Genomic DNA, 14,952 nt, shown 5'->3' with positions numbered 1-14,952 from the left:
GTATGCAGAGGAGGAAAATGCCTGTACCTTCTCTTGACATTATTTTAAACTATAAATATACAAATTGGGTGATTCATAATTTTTAGGCATGAAACAAGTACGGCGGAGATGCTAATACCCAGTCCCAGCAGTACATGCAGATGTAAGGGGTGGGGAACTGGTTTTACAGATTTTAAATAAAAACTGGGGGAAAGGGGGAGGGAAGGAGGAGCAAAAAATTAAAATCCCAGGAATTATTTGACTTTTCCAGCACTTTGCAGAGCAAATTCCCTCTTTTATTTCTTTGTTCAGCATCTCTCATACTTCAGGTGATGCTGGCCCAAGTGGACAAGAGAGGACAGAGGCTGGAAGAGATCACAGTGAAAATAAACCTTGACTGACTGAAAGTCAGGGGAGGGACAGATAGGAATCTACTGAGTTTTCCCTGCCTTGAAAGGGTTTGTATGATCGAAATGAAAACCCCACCAACTTGAAAGAAGAGCTCTCGTTCAAAATGCTCTTTTGGTGGGATGGAATTTTTCCATGGCAGTCCATCCTGCAGAAAACTTCAGTGGTCTGCTTGGACCAGGAGTGACTCTATGCCATGCTCAACCTTGCTGTAGTAGTCCTAAGGCTAAAACCCAAATTCAGCTGGAAGGAAATGAGTGCAAATTAAATGAGGAAGTAAGTTATTAGAAAGAAAGGAAATGTCAATTTATAACAAGCAGTCCAGAAAAATCAATTTAATTACTAAAACAAACAAAAAAACAAACTAAAAAGTGAATAGTAGTAAAAATAAAGTTGACATAAAGAACAATAGCTACAAATGAATATATTTCCAACAAGCTACAACTTCATGGAAAACCATCAAAATTTAACCCTTCACTTTGCTTCAGAGCACAAAGGATTTCTGACACAAGGGCACATCACAACAATCCGGCGTTTTGGCTCCTAGGAAATGTTCTTCCTGCCTCCTCTTTGTCCTTGTCCCTGCCTTTGACCAGGGCTTGAGAGCTTGGCTCATGTGTGCCCAGATGCCATGTGACAGTGGCACAGGTCCCGTGTGTGTTTCCTGGGTCGTGTCACTTGCCAAGCAGCCTCTGGGACAGCGGCTGAGCTGCTGTGGCGCAATGCTTGGACAATGCATGGGGTGACCTGAGTCATCCTGACTGAAAGCCCTGCCGCGGACACGAGAGGAGGCTGATACCGGCCCCAGCAGCTCCTACTCGGGGGGTAGGTGGAGAAATCACTGAGTGACGCTTCATTAAGCTGAGTGCTCCAAAATTCGTCATTAGCTTTTTGCAACTTTCCAGTCCCTCCTACAGGCTCGGCCCAGCTGGGGCTCTGCTGAGTCACATGGGATGGGGGCTGAGCCTCGTTGCAGGGCATGGATTGACTCAGCAGTGGCATCACCCGAACCCCAGTTTGGCTCAACTCAACCACTGGAGGAAAGGAAATGTTTCCTAATTTGCCCAGGCTTGAATGGCATATTTAACTGGGATACACCGTACAGGCACAGCCTCATCCCTGCCCTTCCCTGAGTCATTGGGATATATCATCAGCAACTTCCCAGAGAAGCCTGGTCTGATGGCCTTGGGAGTGGTGTACCCAAAAATGTCTCCATCACTACATATGAGCACCTAAGCACAGGCAACAAGCACTGCTGCAGCAAAGCCAGGCACTGAGCAGGAGGACCTGGCAATGTGCGGGCCCCGTGCTGTCCCCAGAGTGAGCAGAGCAGAGGGGTGGTCCTTGTGCCAATGCTGGCATTCCACATGGGCTTTCCCATCACTTGGGCTGTGGCAATATAAGCACAAGGTAAAACATCACTGCTGAATCAACCAACTTGGCAATGGGACTATTTCCAGGGGCAAGCATGAGCCCGAGTCACCTGCTTTCCCTTTGGGGCTGTGCAGCAATCCCTGGGTTACACAGACTGCAGCCTCCCCCATGGGTTATCTGGACTGCCTGACTCCCTCCCCAGCACAGTTGCTGCTGATCCATCCATTAGCCCAAGCAGGCAAGGCCCACGATCTTGATTTTGGACACAGAGCCTTGATTTAAGTGCTGGATAATATTTCTAATCACAAGGAGCTCTGACCTCACTTTCCAGTCTGAATTTAGACCTGAAAACCCATTACTTCCAGCCTGCAATATTCCCTGTCCGCAGAGCCCTTGGATTGGCATGAGCAGCAGCTGCCTGCACAGGCACATCTGGGGAGGTAAAAGTGAAAGGTGGTTCATGTGCACTCTCCCATGTAAGATTTTGGACATGTGTTGCCATTACCAAGAGGTAGCAGGGACATCCCAGGTGACTTAGCCATAACTGCTCCCATGGATAAGGTCTGGTGGCTGACAAAGCAGCAGTGGGATTTATCCTTATTTTCATTGCCGCTGGTGTGTTCTGGGCTTTTCCCTTGCACATAAACTCCCCTAAGATCAACTGAGATGGGCCTTCCCCTCCTGCATTTCATTTTGCCTAGATGGTGCTTGCCTTTGTAACCTGACCTCCTTTGAAGTCGGGGAAGAGCCAGTGTACCTGGCTGGAATGCCTTCTGTCATCAATAAACAAAAGAGAGAGGAAATTGTTTGCAAGTGAAATAACAGGCACTGCCTGTGGCTGTGTACACATGTCACAGGAAAAACCAACTCATCTTTTTTTTCTTCCCCCCTCTCCTTCTTTAAAGGCAAATAAGTCTCCCAATAAATGCATAAGACCAGCCAAATCTTTCCTTAGCATTATGCTGGATTCATCAAACTGGGGATTTGTTAGACTAATTCAGCGAATCACATCGAAAATACTCTCTGCTTCTATCACTGTATTTGGTTTCTGGGAAGGCAGCAGCTCCCACTTGCTCAAAAGAGCCAATTACCCATTTTATTGTTAACCTCTAACAAATTTCAGCAATCCCTTTCAGGATGGAAGAGATTGTTACTCTTTGAAGGTTTAAGGTGCTAGTTTTTGGAAGGCTTTTGAAGCAGTAGCCTTGTTGCATGGAGCCCCAGCTGAGGACTGGAACCGGCAAGTAGCTGACCTCACCAGTGGAGGTTAGAGGAGTTATGCAGATGCTCAGCTGGTCCTCTGTGCTCAGAGACATGGGACTTTTTCTAAAGATTCTTCCATCAGCACCAATTGAAAGCTTGACAGAGCTCAGCAACAAAAGAAGTTCCCTTTCACCCAACAGCCTGGAAATGAACAGATATGAGAAGGTCGGAAAGGCAGGTGCAGCAGGCCAGATAAGCTGGTGCAGCCTAGTAGAGAAGATGCAGGGCCCCATCCCTAGTGCAGATAGCATGATTCACATCAGAAGCAGCCTCCCACGCCCTGGACCTGTATCTCTCCCCTTTGAAATTGTGCCTGGCTGGCAGTTCCCAGGCCGAGCGCAGCTCAGCTGGCTGGGGTGGGACGCGGGTGGGCACCAGCTGGGGCACACCACAGGGGTCAAGCAAATCACGAGGCTTTTCTGCACAGGATTAAGGTGGTACAAAGCCCTGGGCGGGGCAAAAGGGAGTTGTTTTACTGACACGGTGATGCCAGAAATCATTTGAGAAGTAGTTCAGGTCTTGTAGAGGAGCAGGAGGGTGGTGGGACTGGAAGGAGGGCTGACGGTGAGGACCAAACTGCTGAAGGCAGCACTTTGCCAAACAGGGGGAAGAGGCTGGTGTGTTTTGCTAACTCCAGCCTAATTGCTTTCTTTCCCCCTCCAGCCCGCCCCCCTCCACAGATATAAATCCTTCAAAGCAAGGAAACTGGAGAACTTTCTGTTTGTTGTTGCAAGGTCCTTTCAGCAAGTGGGTTTTCCCCCTAGGCATACCTGGCTGTAATTAAATCCCTGGCTCTTTAATCATCTCTTTTGCTGTGCAGGGGAAAAAAAAAGTGAGAGGGACAGACTGGTGATAAGATGATATGCAATGTAAATCTCTCCTCCAGGAATCTCTCTCATCTTTTCAGGATCACTCCGTACCAACTTGTCCCTCCAGAAGCTGCATGGCTAGAGGTGGGGTTTGTCTAACAATACAAATTTAAATGCAGTAAATAGAACAGATGTCTTATGATTTCTTGATCCTCAGGGGTATAAATATCTACCCCTTTGTCCCACCCAGAGTTTTGTTTGGTGCATTTTGCTTTGGTTTTTTTTTTTTGAGAAAAAGTTCTTAAAGGAAATCTTCCCCCACCCTCTCCAGTGGTTTGAAATCTAAGCATCAGATGTGACTTCAGATATCAGCCAGGTACTCAAGGTATTTCACTTGCCTAATCCTCCAGCAGTACTTTCCAAGTCACATACTACACCTAGAAGTTCTCCATGCTGTTGTGCTTGCAACTCTGAAAAAACCCACAACCTGATGCCTAGGCCCATTTCTGCCCATTATGCAAAATTAAATTATTTTAAACCATTATGAAATTAATTATTATCTGGAGGGAGATTGAACAGCATTTCACACTCCCAGGCATTCACTATGAGGGAAATTTCACTTGCATGGCTTCTGAGATGAGAGGACTCTGTAAGTCCAGCCCTAGAGGACAGAGGGATTGTGTCCCTGATAGGCTCTCATACGGCTTGCCTGAAGACCTACAAGTGATCAGATAAAGATGCTTCAAATACATCATGAGCAAGGGAATCTCTGCAATGCAAGCTGCCTGGCACAGAAGTACCTCTCCTGCTGTCAGCCTTCCCCTCCTCATTTCATTATCTCCCACACGACTTCTACTCTGCAACTTACGCTGGCACAGTCCCAGTTCATCAGATGGCCTCACGCTATCAGGGTGCTTCGAGCATCACTGCAGAGACCCGGATGGCTTGAATTATTACCCCCACTTGCTATTTTGATTTCCCCATCAGTCCACTCCAGCCTCAGTCACATTCCATTTTCTAAGCAACAACTTTGTTTCCTCATCAGACAGTTCTTCGTCTCAATGCTGTGACACCGCCTTCCCACGTCCTCCTCTGACCTTGTCTGGCTCTGTCCTGACCCAGAAGTTATCCCCTGTTCCCAGCCTTCCTACCCTCACTGTGCCTAAGCCTGCCCCATAGTTTCCCATATCCTCTGTTATTAGATGATGCTCTTTGCCTAACCACAAAAAGTAAATTGGCACTGGTTTCATCCAGAGAGCCAGGAAGCCCCCATTCCCTGTGGACAGTCCCTATGGAATTTGATGGGAATGTTTATAACGTGTATCAGCAGATGTATTATTTTGGGCAACTCAAGTCTCTGCAAGACAGGCTGGGAGCAGCAGCAAGGCAACCTATGTCCCTCCATGCAGGGGGACAAGTTGCAGCAAGGAGATGAACCACAGTGCCAGGGTGAAGGGTGACTGTGCTGTGGGCAGCCTATTTGGTGGAGGAAAAAGGGTGCTGAGAATGGCCCATGCCATGAGCAGTAGTCATTGGTGTTACATGTATGGTGTGGTGGGGACAAAACCCATCACCAGTGCCAGCTTGAGCTGCTAGGAAGTGCCATGATCCGTTCCCACGTGGACAGAGCTGATGCTCAGAGAGGGAGACACCAAGAGAGTTGCTCTGGAGAGTGATCAGCCAAAACACACAAGGCTCCTGGGCTTCAAACCAGCCCCAAATCTGCCTTCTAAGCCTGCAGGGATCCTCTCAGGTTGGGCATGGGACACTCCCCTTCCCCTAGATTTTGGGGTCCTGCATGGACATAAAGCAACAAGATGGGACCAAGCATGATGAGGTGAGGCTGAGGAGCTCCGGATGGGATCCCTCAGGTGATGCCTGAATGAGCAGTGGGGCTAACTACCATCCTCCACCTGCAAAGGAGCAAACACCTCACCTCCTGCAGGGTTCATGTTTCTGTGCCGATCTCCCCAAGCAAAGAGCTGTTTGACATACTGATGATGAAGAACTTGAGTTGCCCACTTAAAATTAGGTGGACTGTCCCAAAGCCACTCCAGATCTCCTCTCTAGGTACTCTGCCGCTGGCTTTCATGGGAGGAACAAGGAGAGACAGATGCTTACAATGCATTGGCCACTTCTTACCACAGCAGGTTAAATGAGGCTGAGAAGCTGAAAAACTAGATTAAGCAATTGGAGCATAATATCCTTGGGGTGGGAGAGGAAAGCAGGCAGACACCATCGCTATTTGAGTCATCCCGGGATTGCTGATCAGGCTGGGAAAGGGAGCTGCAACATCACATTCTGTGCAAGAAGAATATGTTTGTTTTGAGAATATTTGATTTAAAAACCAAAAACTACAATAACACAAAGAAATAATACTATAAAAATTGCCAGGATTTGGCAGACCAGACAGTGCTTTTGTCAGTGTATGACTTTCAGGGAAAAGCTGAATAAAGGTCTCAGAGAAGACTTACTGTGCTGTTCCCTGTGCTTCTCTGAAGCCACTTGGTGCATGTAGTATGTGCTGGGAGCAGGCGAGACCCTGGGACACAGTGCTGGTTGTATCAGCTGGCTGTGCTGTGCAGCTGCCCAGGCACTGTGTTCAGTGCCTGCAGGGAGATTTAAAATAAACAGGACATGGATGGATACTTATTTTCCCCTTCATTTCTGTGACATCCCCTTCTATCTATGAAAGTCCTATCCATTTTCAAGTCCAGGGAGAGATGCAAATGTGGGGACATGTTTTCTCTAACAGGAAGGCTCAGAGCAAGTCCAAGAGGATGGGAAAATCCTCAGTATGTTTAACAGAAAGGCAAACTAAGGAATGAGAAATCAAAGATGAGGATTTGGTTGATGAAATTCATTGAAAATTACATTATATTCCTTATGAATAAAGCTGTAATTTACTCAGTGAAGTGGGGAAGCCAGACAGCAGATATTAATCATCGTTCACCTATCCAGACTGGTGGAATTTACTTGCACCTTAATCTGCATTTATATCTCAGCAGTATCAATTCACTGTTACAGCAGAAACAAATGCATCTGAAATGTCATCTTAGGGAACAGAAAGGCACACAAGCAGATCTGGGGCTCAGCAGGACAGAGCTGGCACACATTCTACTCCCTGGATATGCCTTCCACTGGAGAAACCCCAATAGAAAGTAGCCATAAAACATTAACCAAGTCACTATCTGTGAGAGATATCTTTGGGTGGTTCTAGCCAGAGACCTGGAAGTAAAGACACAAAATCTAATGTTTTACAGTAATTTAAAAGCCAGATAGTGAGAGTCTAATTTGGTCCAGTCGAGGATCTTGTCACACTTAAACCAGAGCAGAGTTTGAAACTACCAGTGATAAAGTGGAAAGAAGAAACAACAAAGCAGAAAGCAGTGCTTTGGAACCTCCCAGGCGAGATGTCTTTGCTGCCACCAAGAATCAGGTGTCCTGGCCCTTTAAAAAAAAGTAAGGCATTATCCTCTTTCATTTTTGGTGTTCTGACAGCAAACTTCAATGCACGAACATGAAGAAGAGAAGTTTGTACCCTATGACCACTTCACTCCTATATTTCTGATGTCCAGTGTCATGCCCTATATGAATAGCAACATGGATAGAAACTACGTGGATAGATGAAAGCAAACTGCCTGATAAAAGCCAGTTTCTGTGTCAAATGTCCCAAGGCAAAGACTCTCCAGCAAAGTAGATACTGCACCTGAGCCTGCAGGCCACTGCTGGGTTAGATCTAGACTGTGGCAATAGGCATGATTGGCCTCTGTGGGATGAAACTCTATGACTATGGGAAGGGTCAGGTCCCTGGTTAGCACCGACATCTGATTATCCATTAGGAAGCAGAGTGGATGCTGTAATTCCTGTATCTTCCAGGGCTGTGTCTCTATGTGGGGTGCACAAGCACGGCAGTGGAGGTAACTTTATCTACAGTAGTTTCAACCAAACTAACCTGGGAAACAATAGCAGTGAAGACAGATAGATATTCCAGACACAACAGCAGTGTCCTGAAGACAGATATCCTGGACCTAACAGCAGCATCCAAGCCCAGCATCTAGCAACACTAAGCCACTCCTGTAAAAACACTATTGCCGCCCACATTACCCAACTCGAAACAAGCACACCGCGGCCGTGCTGCAATCCCAAATTTTATTTCAGTGTAGACACATGTAACAGGGATTTAACTCACATATCTAAGTTAAAAGCACAATTGTGGGGAGTCCCTTTACATTCAAATGGGGAAGAAGATTGGCCCTTCTAAAACTTGAGTGATTCCTGCAGATCCTGGTCTAGGAGGCAGCATACAAAAACTAACGTAGGGAAAGCCTCTGTAAGCAGTGGAGTTTGGGTCAGAAGCTTGCTTTGGAAAGCAGCTGCAGCTTTCATGCTGCAGACCAGCAAACTGGTCTTCTTTACAATTAGACTGAAAGGGAGAATGCATCCAGCTTGTTGGAGATGTTGAGCTCACAGGACCAAGAGACAGCTAGTCCAAAGTCATCCCCACAGACCTGACATGGCCAAGGCACCATCTCCTCAGCTCCAGCCAGTTTACTCTGCAGAATCCACTTGCTGATGTACAGCCATGTTCATCAGCTGCTCTACCAAGATGCCCAGATTCGGTGAGATCAGAGCAGAGCCCAGGTGACTGGCAACACCATGCCACATCCAAATCACAAGGGAAGGAACTAAAGCTGTCATTTCCCAGATGAGAAGCTCCTCCAGATCCCACAGGAACTCTGTGGCAATGCCCAGGAAATGAAGGCGGATTTAATAACAAGACCACCCTCCTTCAGGGTATTGCTTAACTTGCATTCCTACCTCGAGGCTTGCTTATAATCATCTGCTGCTCTTTCTGCAAAATTATTAGCCTCTTCCTCCAGAAGGAACACTCTGCTATAACGAACACCGTATTTTTTCAGCCCTGCTACTGCCTAATTCAGCTGACTTTTCCCTTTTACCCATTTTGGTAGTCTCTTAACCATGTAACCATGTTCCATTGCCCACCTTTTTTTTTTTCCTTCTTTCTTTTCTTTTTCCTTTTTTTTTTTTTTTTTTTGAAAGTACAAGCTTGCTGTGCTTGTTTCCACACAGCAGAAACAAGTTCTTCCTCTACACTGAAGGGATCTGTGAAAACACCGGTAAGATCATGTACTTGCATAAATGTACAGGGTGCTACTACGTAAATGTAAATCTGCTAACCTGCACCAGGAAAAACCCCAGCCAAAGCGGTTTAGGTTCAATGTAAGTTTTTTTACAAAAAACAGGACATATCAGTCTGAGGAAATTTTAGCTCCACAGCTTAAAGATCCACAAAGAGAGACAAGGGAAAGAAAGCTTTCAGGACACTCTTTCCTCCAATTTCTTCCCATTTCAAGGAACAGAATAAATTTGGAAAACCTTCTGTTTTTGAAGCCAAATACTGTATGGCAGAGCTAGGATTTGCCTGTCAATATTGCATCTGGATTTGGAAGGGAATGTGTCAAAAAGGTAGAAAATTAGATAGCAGTGTGGTTAATTTGTCTAAGAGAGGGACTTGCACTTCACTTACCATTTGAAGGACACCAAAATATGACATCAGGTATCCAGACTCCACTGCTTCCAAGCCAAAGAAATCCATAGAGATGATGGAAAACATAATCATGAACAAACCTATAAGGAGGGTTAATGTAAAGGATACATCAGTGTACTTGTATTGCATATAGTGGCCCAGATCCTGCTCTCAGTCACCCCCAGTATGAGCCAGGAGCTCTCCCTGGGTTTGCCGGCACTGGATATAAACATGAGTAGAATCCTATTCAAAGTCATTGTAGTAATTTAATCTTCAAGTATTAACTTTTTTATCCCCCTTACTTTCATCTTTAAATAATGTGACTATGTAGGCTGAAGTTTCAGCTGTTTATTATAAACTTGTAAATATTTGTATCACCGAAGCCAAATTAACCATTAAGACAGCAAGAAAACATTTGTTTTCTTGTTCAGACAAGACTGTAACCATAAAAATAATCTGATTGGACTCCTCTCCCCTTTTGCCTGACTTCAGATTTTCACCATGGGGAACAACCCAGTGACATCACCCAAGATGCAGCGATTTCACTGCACACCTCAGCAATGATGTCGGTGGCACGTGATAAATTTCTTGTGTGGACCAATAGTGGTGTCCACACAAGGAGTCAGGAAAGTACAGACAGAAACAGCAAGGGCTGAGTCTGCTTTTCAATTAAGGCAATTTCTGAAAGTGTAACGGAAAATGCCCACTCAGTCTCAAATGAAAATACGACAGTGCGTATCCCCCACCGCCAAACACACACAACTACAGACGTGCTTACACATGCTCCCGTCCTACACAAAGAGCCATCAAATTAAATACATTACGGCAAAATATTTTGCTCCAAGCGTGGCATGGGGTAGGAGTCTGCTGCTTCCCCTACTGTCTTGGGCACCTCAGAAAGACCAAGATAGTAAGAAACTGGGGTTCTCTGTGTGTCAACAACCCCACAACATGCCTGTGAGAGACCACTGATCCTTTTGGGAACAGAGAAGAGAGTAGATGACCCTTAGAGGTCCTGCCTTTTCTTGTAGGATCCTCTGAGTTACAAAGACTGGGTAAAAAGGGAGCTGTGGTCCTCTTCTTCCTGGAAAAACAGGAGTCCAGGAGGCAGTATGTGAGGACTAAGAAAATAGCCGGTGGCCTGGCAAAGCGAGTCACTAACATGGGAAGGATTTGCAGACTTTTCCTGGAAGGATGAAGAGAGTGATCCCAAATTGCTGGTTAAAATGCTGAGGAGGACTTAGTCCCTTAACAAACGAACATCCAGCAGCCAAACTGCATCACTACCAGTGGAGCACCTGCAGCAACAAGGACCTCCCTCCAAGCACCCCAAGCCTTTGCCTCGAGGCAGCACCACCCTCCCAGCCCAGGACTTGCCACAAAGCCTTTCTGAACCCCACCAGAGACACGTCTTCCCCCCTTAATGGAAGTAGCTGCACTCCAGCTGTCTCAATGGCATTGGGGGAGAGGGATGGGGGGCACGAAGGGCATCCTGCTCTGCTACTCTACAGATATTTGGAGAAGGTGCCAGGGAGCTGAAACTCATGAAGATCCATGGCTTCGCCACACCCCTTCATGGAGAGCACCCCATCCTTATCCAGTTACTTTGAAATCGCTCTCAGCTCAAGCCAGCTTAAGGTAACATGCAAATAGCAGTATTTACTCACAACACCCAAATCAGGCAACAGGGTTGCACAAGTTTATAAAAGGCACACGTGAAGAAATGAAAGAAAAACCACATTTGGTTTCACTTGTAGGAAGATCAGATTGAAGCGGGCCCTTCATCCTGCTACCCCACTGCAAGTACTACCTAGGAGGGGCTCGTCCTTCCTACATACCTGGCGCTTCTTCCTGGTACCACATGCCAGCTTCTACAGCTCCTCTCCCCTTTGAAGTCCCTCATCAAGTTAAGGCAGATTTGGATCATCCTCCTCCAAACAAGCCTCCAAACAAGGGAATAGACTGTGCTCTTTAATTAGCATTATACATTGCACGGCTCCCCTGGAGATGCAAAGGTCTTTTTTTGTATCTGTTTCTGCATGGTCTCCTAAAGCCACGTGGAGAAGGGAGACCTGCTTGCCCCCTTTCGTTCAGCAACTAAGGGGATCTTTTCAACTGGAAACACATTTCTTGGTGAAACCCACAAGGGGAGCCCCAAATTGAACTAGAAAAAGGTTTTATGCTCATCAGAACAAGCATTTCTTGCAAAGATCTCAGCAGGTTCCCATGTGGGTAGGCTACAGGTCAGCTGAGTGCAGCCACGTGAGTAATGATAAGCCTCAATTCACACTGCGAGGCTCAACATGAAAAAAAAAATGGAAAATGGCAAAAAATATCCTCAGAAACCTCACCCTTTTTGAGTGGGTCTAAACAAGGGGTGAACTCCTTAGAAAAAAACCTGGCACCAGTGGGTTGAATAACAAGGATTATACAGCAGAAGGCAGGGAAGTTGTTTATGAGATGCAGTAATGAGAGGAAAAGCACCAAGGAAAAACAGGAGTCCAAACTGTATTTAAAAAAAAAAAAAAAGATGTGACATGTCTAAAAGCAGCCTGTGGCTTTGGAGGGCCAGCTTAGCAATCCTCACTGCAAGATGGTGTGAGTAGGCAAGCACAGCCTCTGCAGGACCGTCGGCCCTCCTACGCTGGACTGAAAACGTGATGGGATGCAGAGCCCTAGGGCTCACTGCAAAATCCTGTTCCACATGTGGAAGAAAATCCTTTTAAAAATGGGATGCAGGTGCTAAACCTATGCAATTGTGTTGAAACCAGATTTTCCAGAGGCATCAGACAGCCAAAGATTCATACAAGCAGGTATTTTATCAGTACTTTCAAGGCCCTGGAGATTTCTGGTCAGTAAAGAGGTATGTTCGAGATTTTTATTCTCTTGTTTTTCTTTCTGTCTCTTATCTACCACAATGAAATGAGGCTCTCTTTTCCCAGGTCAGTTGAGAAGGTAATTCGGTCGTGTTGGAAACGTCTGCTGCCTGTCAAATCCCTGGCAGCTGCCCTCCTGCAAGAGGCACAGAGCCCAGGTCTGCTTTTACGCAACACAGGGAGGAGGTTCCCAGCCCTGCAGCCCTCCTGGGGAGGGTCTTTCGGTCTCAAACAAGCTAATTTTAGACAACAATGAGATCCATAAGGAACAAAAGATTTTCTTTGGTGTATATCACAAACTTGTTTACAAAGTAAATAGAGAGCGGTCTGTAATTTGGGCAATTAATTAATTATACAGTTGCAGCCTGGAGATGAAAGGTAAATGAGCTCATGAGAAGCTCAGCCTCTAGCTGTGAGCCTCAGAGAATTAAGTGATGGCCAGTTCCCCTTTCAGCTGCCATCAGTTGTTCAGTCACCTGAAGTGAAGAGATACCTGCAAAGAGAAGTCACTAGGGTTTTAATCACTTTTCACTGTAGTGCAAGCGCTATCCGTGTAGCAGGAGTGCCTGAAGTGAACCCATTCCTATCCTTACGGAAATACTCCAAGCCATGCATTGACAGACTATTAGCCTGCCTTAAATCTCAGCTTTGCTGTCTCCATCCTCTTTGCCTAGAAACTGCCTTGCAGTTTTCAGCAGGAGATGTTTATTTTGCCTGGGTGAGCATTTTTGCTTTGCACGGGAAAAGAAGAATGGATTCTCCGACAGGCAGGAATTGGCATTTCAGCAGGAATGACTAAAGCAAAGTGTATCTCACCTGGCCTCTGGAAAAAGGAGAGCACGCAGGAAATTACTGCACAGATCTCATATGGATGTGGTCTCAGGGATTTTTAAACAGAGAAATGAATGCTACTTTAAGATGAGAAATGAGATAGAATCAGCAAAGAAAACCTCCCTTAAAACATCTGTCTCATTCTATGAAATGCTGTAATTTTATACACCTTTTAGAATACAGTTTTAGAAGTTTAGCTTCTTAAGAAGCAAAAAAATTGCACTATTAGGGCAAGCCAGCAGTACATTGAGATTGTGTCCTGTCTGCAGTGGCAGGAGTAGGACCAACTGGCATAACTGATCTCAGCAGTGCCAACTACACACAAACAGGGAAAAAAAAAATCAGAAATCCTTTACTTCCCTGTGTATTATTCTACAACTCCAGTTGGACTTGTTCCCCCAGTGACATAGCAAGGAATAACAGATGAGCCTGACCAAGCCCAGAAATGCCACCCCCTTCTGATTCAGCCACACTCCACAGCCAAATCTACTTTCATTTGTAAACTGAATTTACCGTTTACAAATCAGAATTTTATTTGTAAATCATGTTTCTTATTATTTAAACATCACGGGCTTCTCCAGACAAAAACAAATTGGAAAAAAAATGCAAAGTCTAAAAGCTAAGGTGCCTTAATTTCTCTCTTAAGATCCCTGTTTGGAAGGGAAGTGCCTTGGTTTGTTCAGATGCATGATGTATATGTGTTTTGATGTGCACAAAATTCAATTCTTGAAATCATCATCAAGAGAAACTGCACTTTGTGTTTGACTGGTAAAGGAGCCATAAAGATTTTCTGTGTGGAAGGGCAGAGAACATCATCTTGTCCTTACACACCACTAACAAAGCTGACATGCTAACTTGTTTCTGGTCAAGTATGGGGAGAAAGAAGTTAGAGGGTAGGCAAAAATGAAGATTATTAAATGTGGCCAAGGATATGTAGTCAGGCAAATTGGGAGATATGGACCATGCCAGTACAGCAACTTCAAAGGAAGCAGGGAAACAGGCAAGTTTGGGAAGGGTTTGAGTATCAGCCAGTTCCTACTGTGACACAAAAAACTGAGCAGAACATATAAGGAAGAGAAAAACAAGCACCACCATCATGCACAAGGGAAGAAATACACTGTGGCTCTCCTGTGTGCAGCCTGATCCTCTCATCCACCAACAGTTTTTTAGTTGTTGGGAAAACGGTTAGGATACATATACACCTTAAAATCACTAAGTAAAATCAGGAAGGACCTCAGTGTTTCCAGGAGAGGACAAACTATTTCCTTCTGCTCTGAAGAAATTGCAGCCTAAATAGAAATGACAGACAAGAGAAAAAAATGTCTTGTCCAGCCAGGGGGATGGAGCAGAGAAATTAAATGATTTGCCAAATGTCACAGATGCCTATGACAAATAGTCTGTTTTACATTAAGTCCCAGGGTTCTCACCCTTTGTAGCTGAGACCATCTGAAAGCATCCAACATCAAGTTAGGACCTGAATCCTCACTGCTCTGTGATCAAATGCAATGTGCTCTCAGTAACTTGAGACAAGCCTGGTCTACACTGTATGTCATCTTATTTTAAATACATCAGCAATCACGGGTAATGGGGGAGATTTACCTATGGGAAGCCCAGCCAAGACCTTGACTATAAAAACTTCCATTACTCCTGGAAACTTCATCAGACGTAGGATTTCTCTGATGCTAAACAAGCTGCCAGACTGTGATGTACCTACAGAAGACAACATATTGATTAATACTCTATTTATACAGGTTGAGGGTAGAAAGTAAGAAACTCTGAAACTATCTGCTCAGGTTCACCACCCCCTTTCCCAAAAGGCACTTTTGTCTCTGCTGCACCAGCTTTCTGCTGATGGCAGGAG

The 14,952-nt window shown here is 45.4% G+C and overlaps 1 protein-coding gene across 2 annotated transcripts in view; it reads right to left on the bottom strand.

Annotated features, from left to right (window-relative positions):
• SLC22A18 (solute carrier family 22 member 18) overlaps positions 1-14,952 on the bottom strand; it is a 64,606-nt gene that overhangs the window by 9,756 nt on the left and 39,898 nt on the right. For both annotated transcript variants that reach the window (XM_017813816.1, XM_017813818.1), the window contains exons 6-7: positions 14,691-14,801; positions 9,385-9,485 (exon numbers count right to left, since the gene is read on the bottom strand). In XM_017813816.1, the coding sequence (XP_017669305.1) occupies positions 9,385-9,485; positions 14,691-14,801 (212 nt within the window). The remainder of the gene's footprint in view (positions 1-9,384; positions 9,486-14,690; positions 14,802-14,952) is intronic.

This window comes from Lepidothrix coronata, unplaced genomic scaffold (genome assembly GCF_001604755.1).
Source record: "Lepidothrix coronata isolate B3197 unplaced genomic scaffold, Lepidothrix_coronata-1.0 Scaffold1, whole genome shotgun sequence".
Lineage (NCBI taxonomy): Eukaryota > Metazoa > Chordata > Aves > Passeriformes > Pipridae > Lepidothrix > Lepidothrix coronata.
Note: the sequence above shows the minus strand (reverse complement) of the source record. Positions and strands in the feature narration are given on the sequence as shown.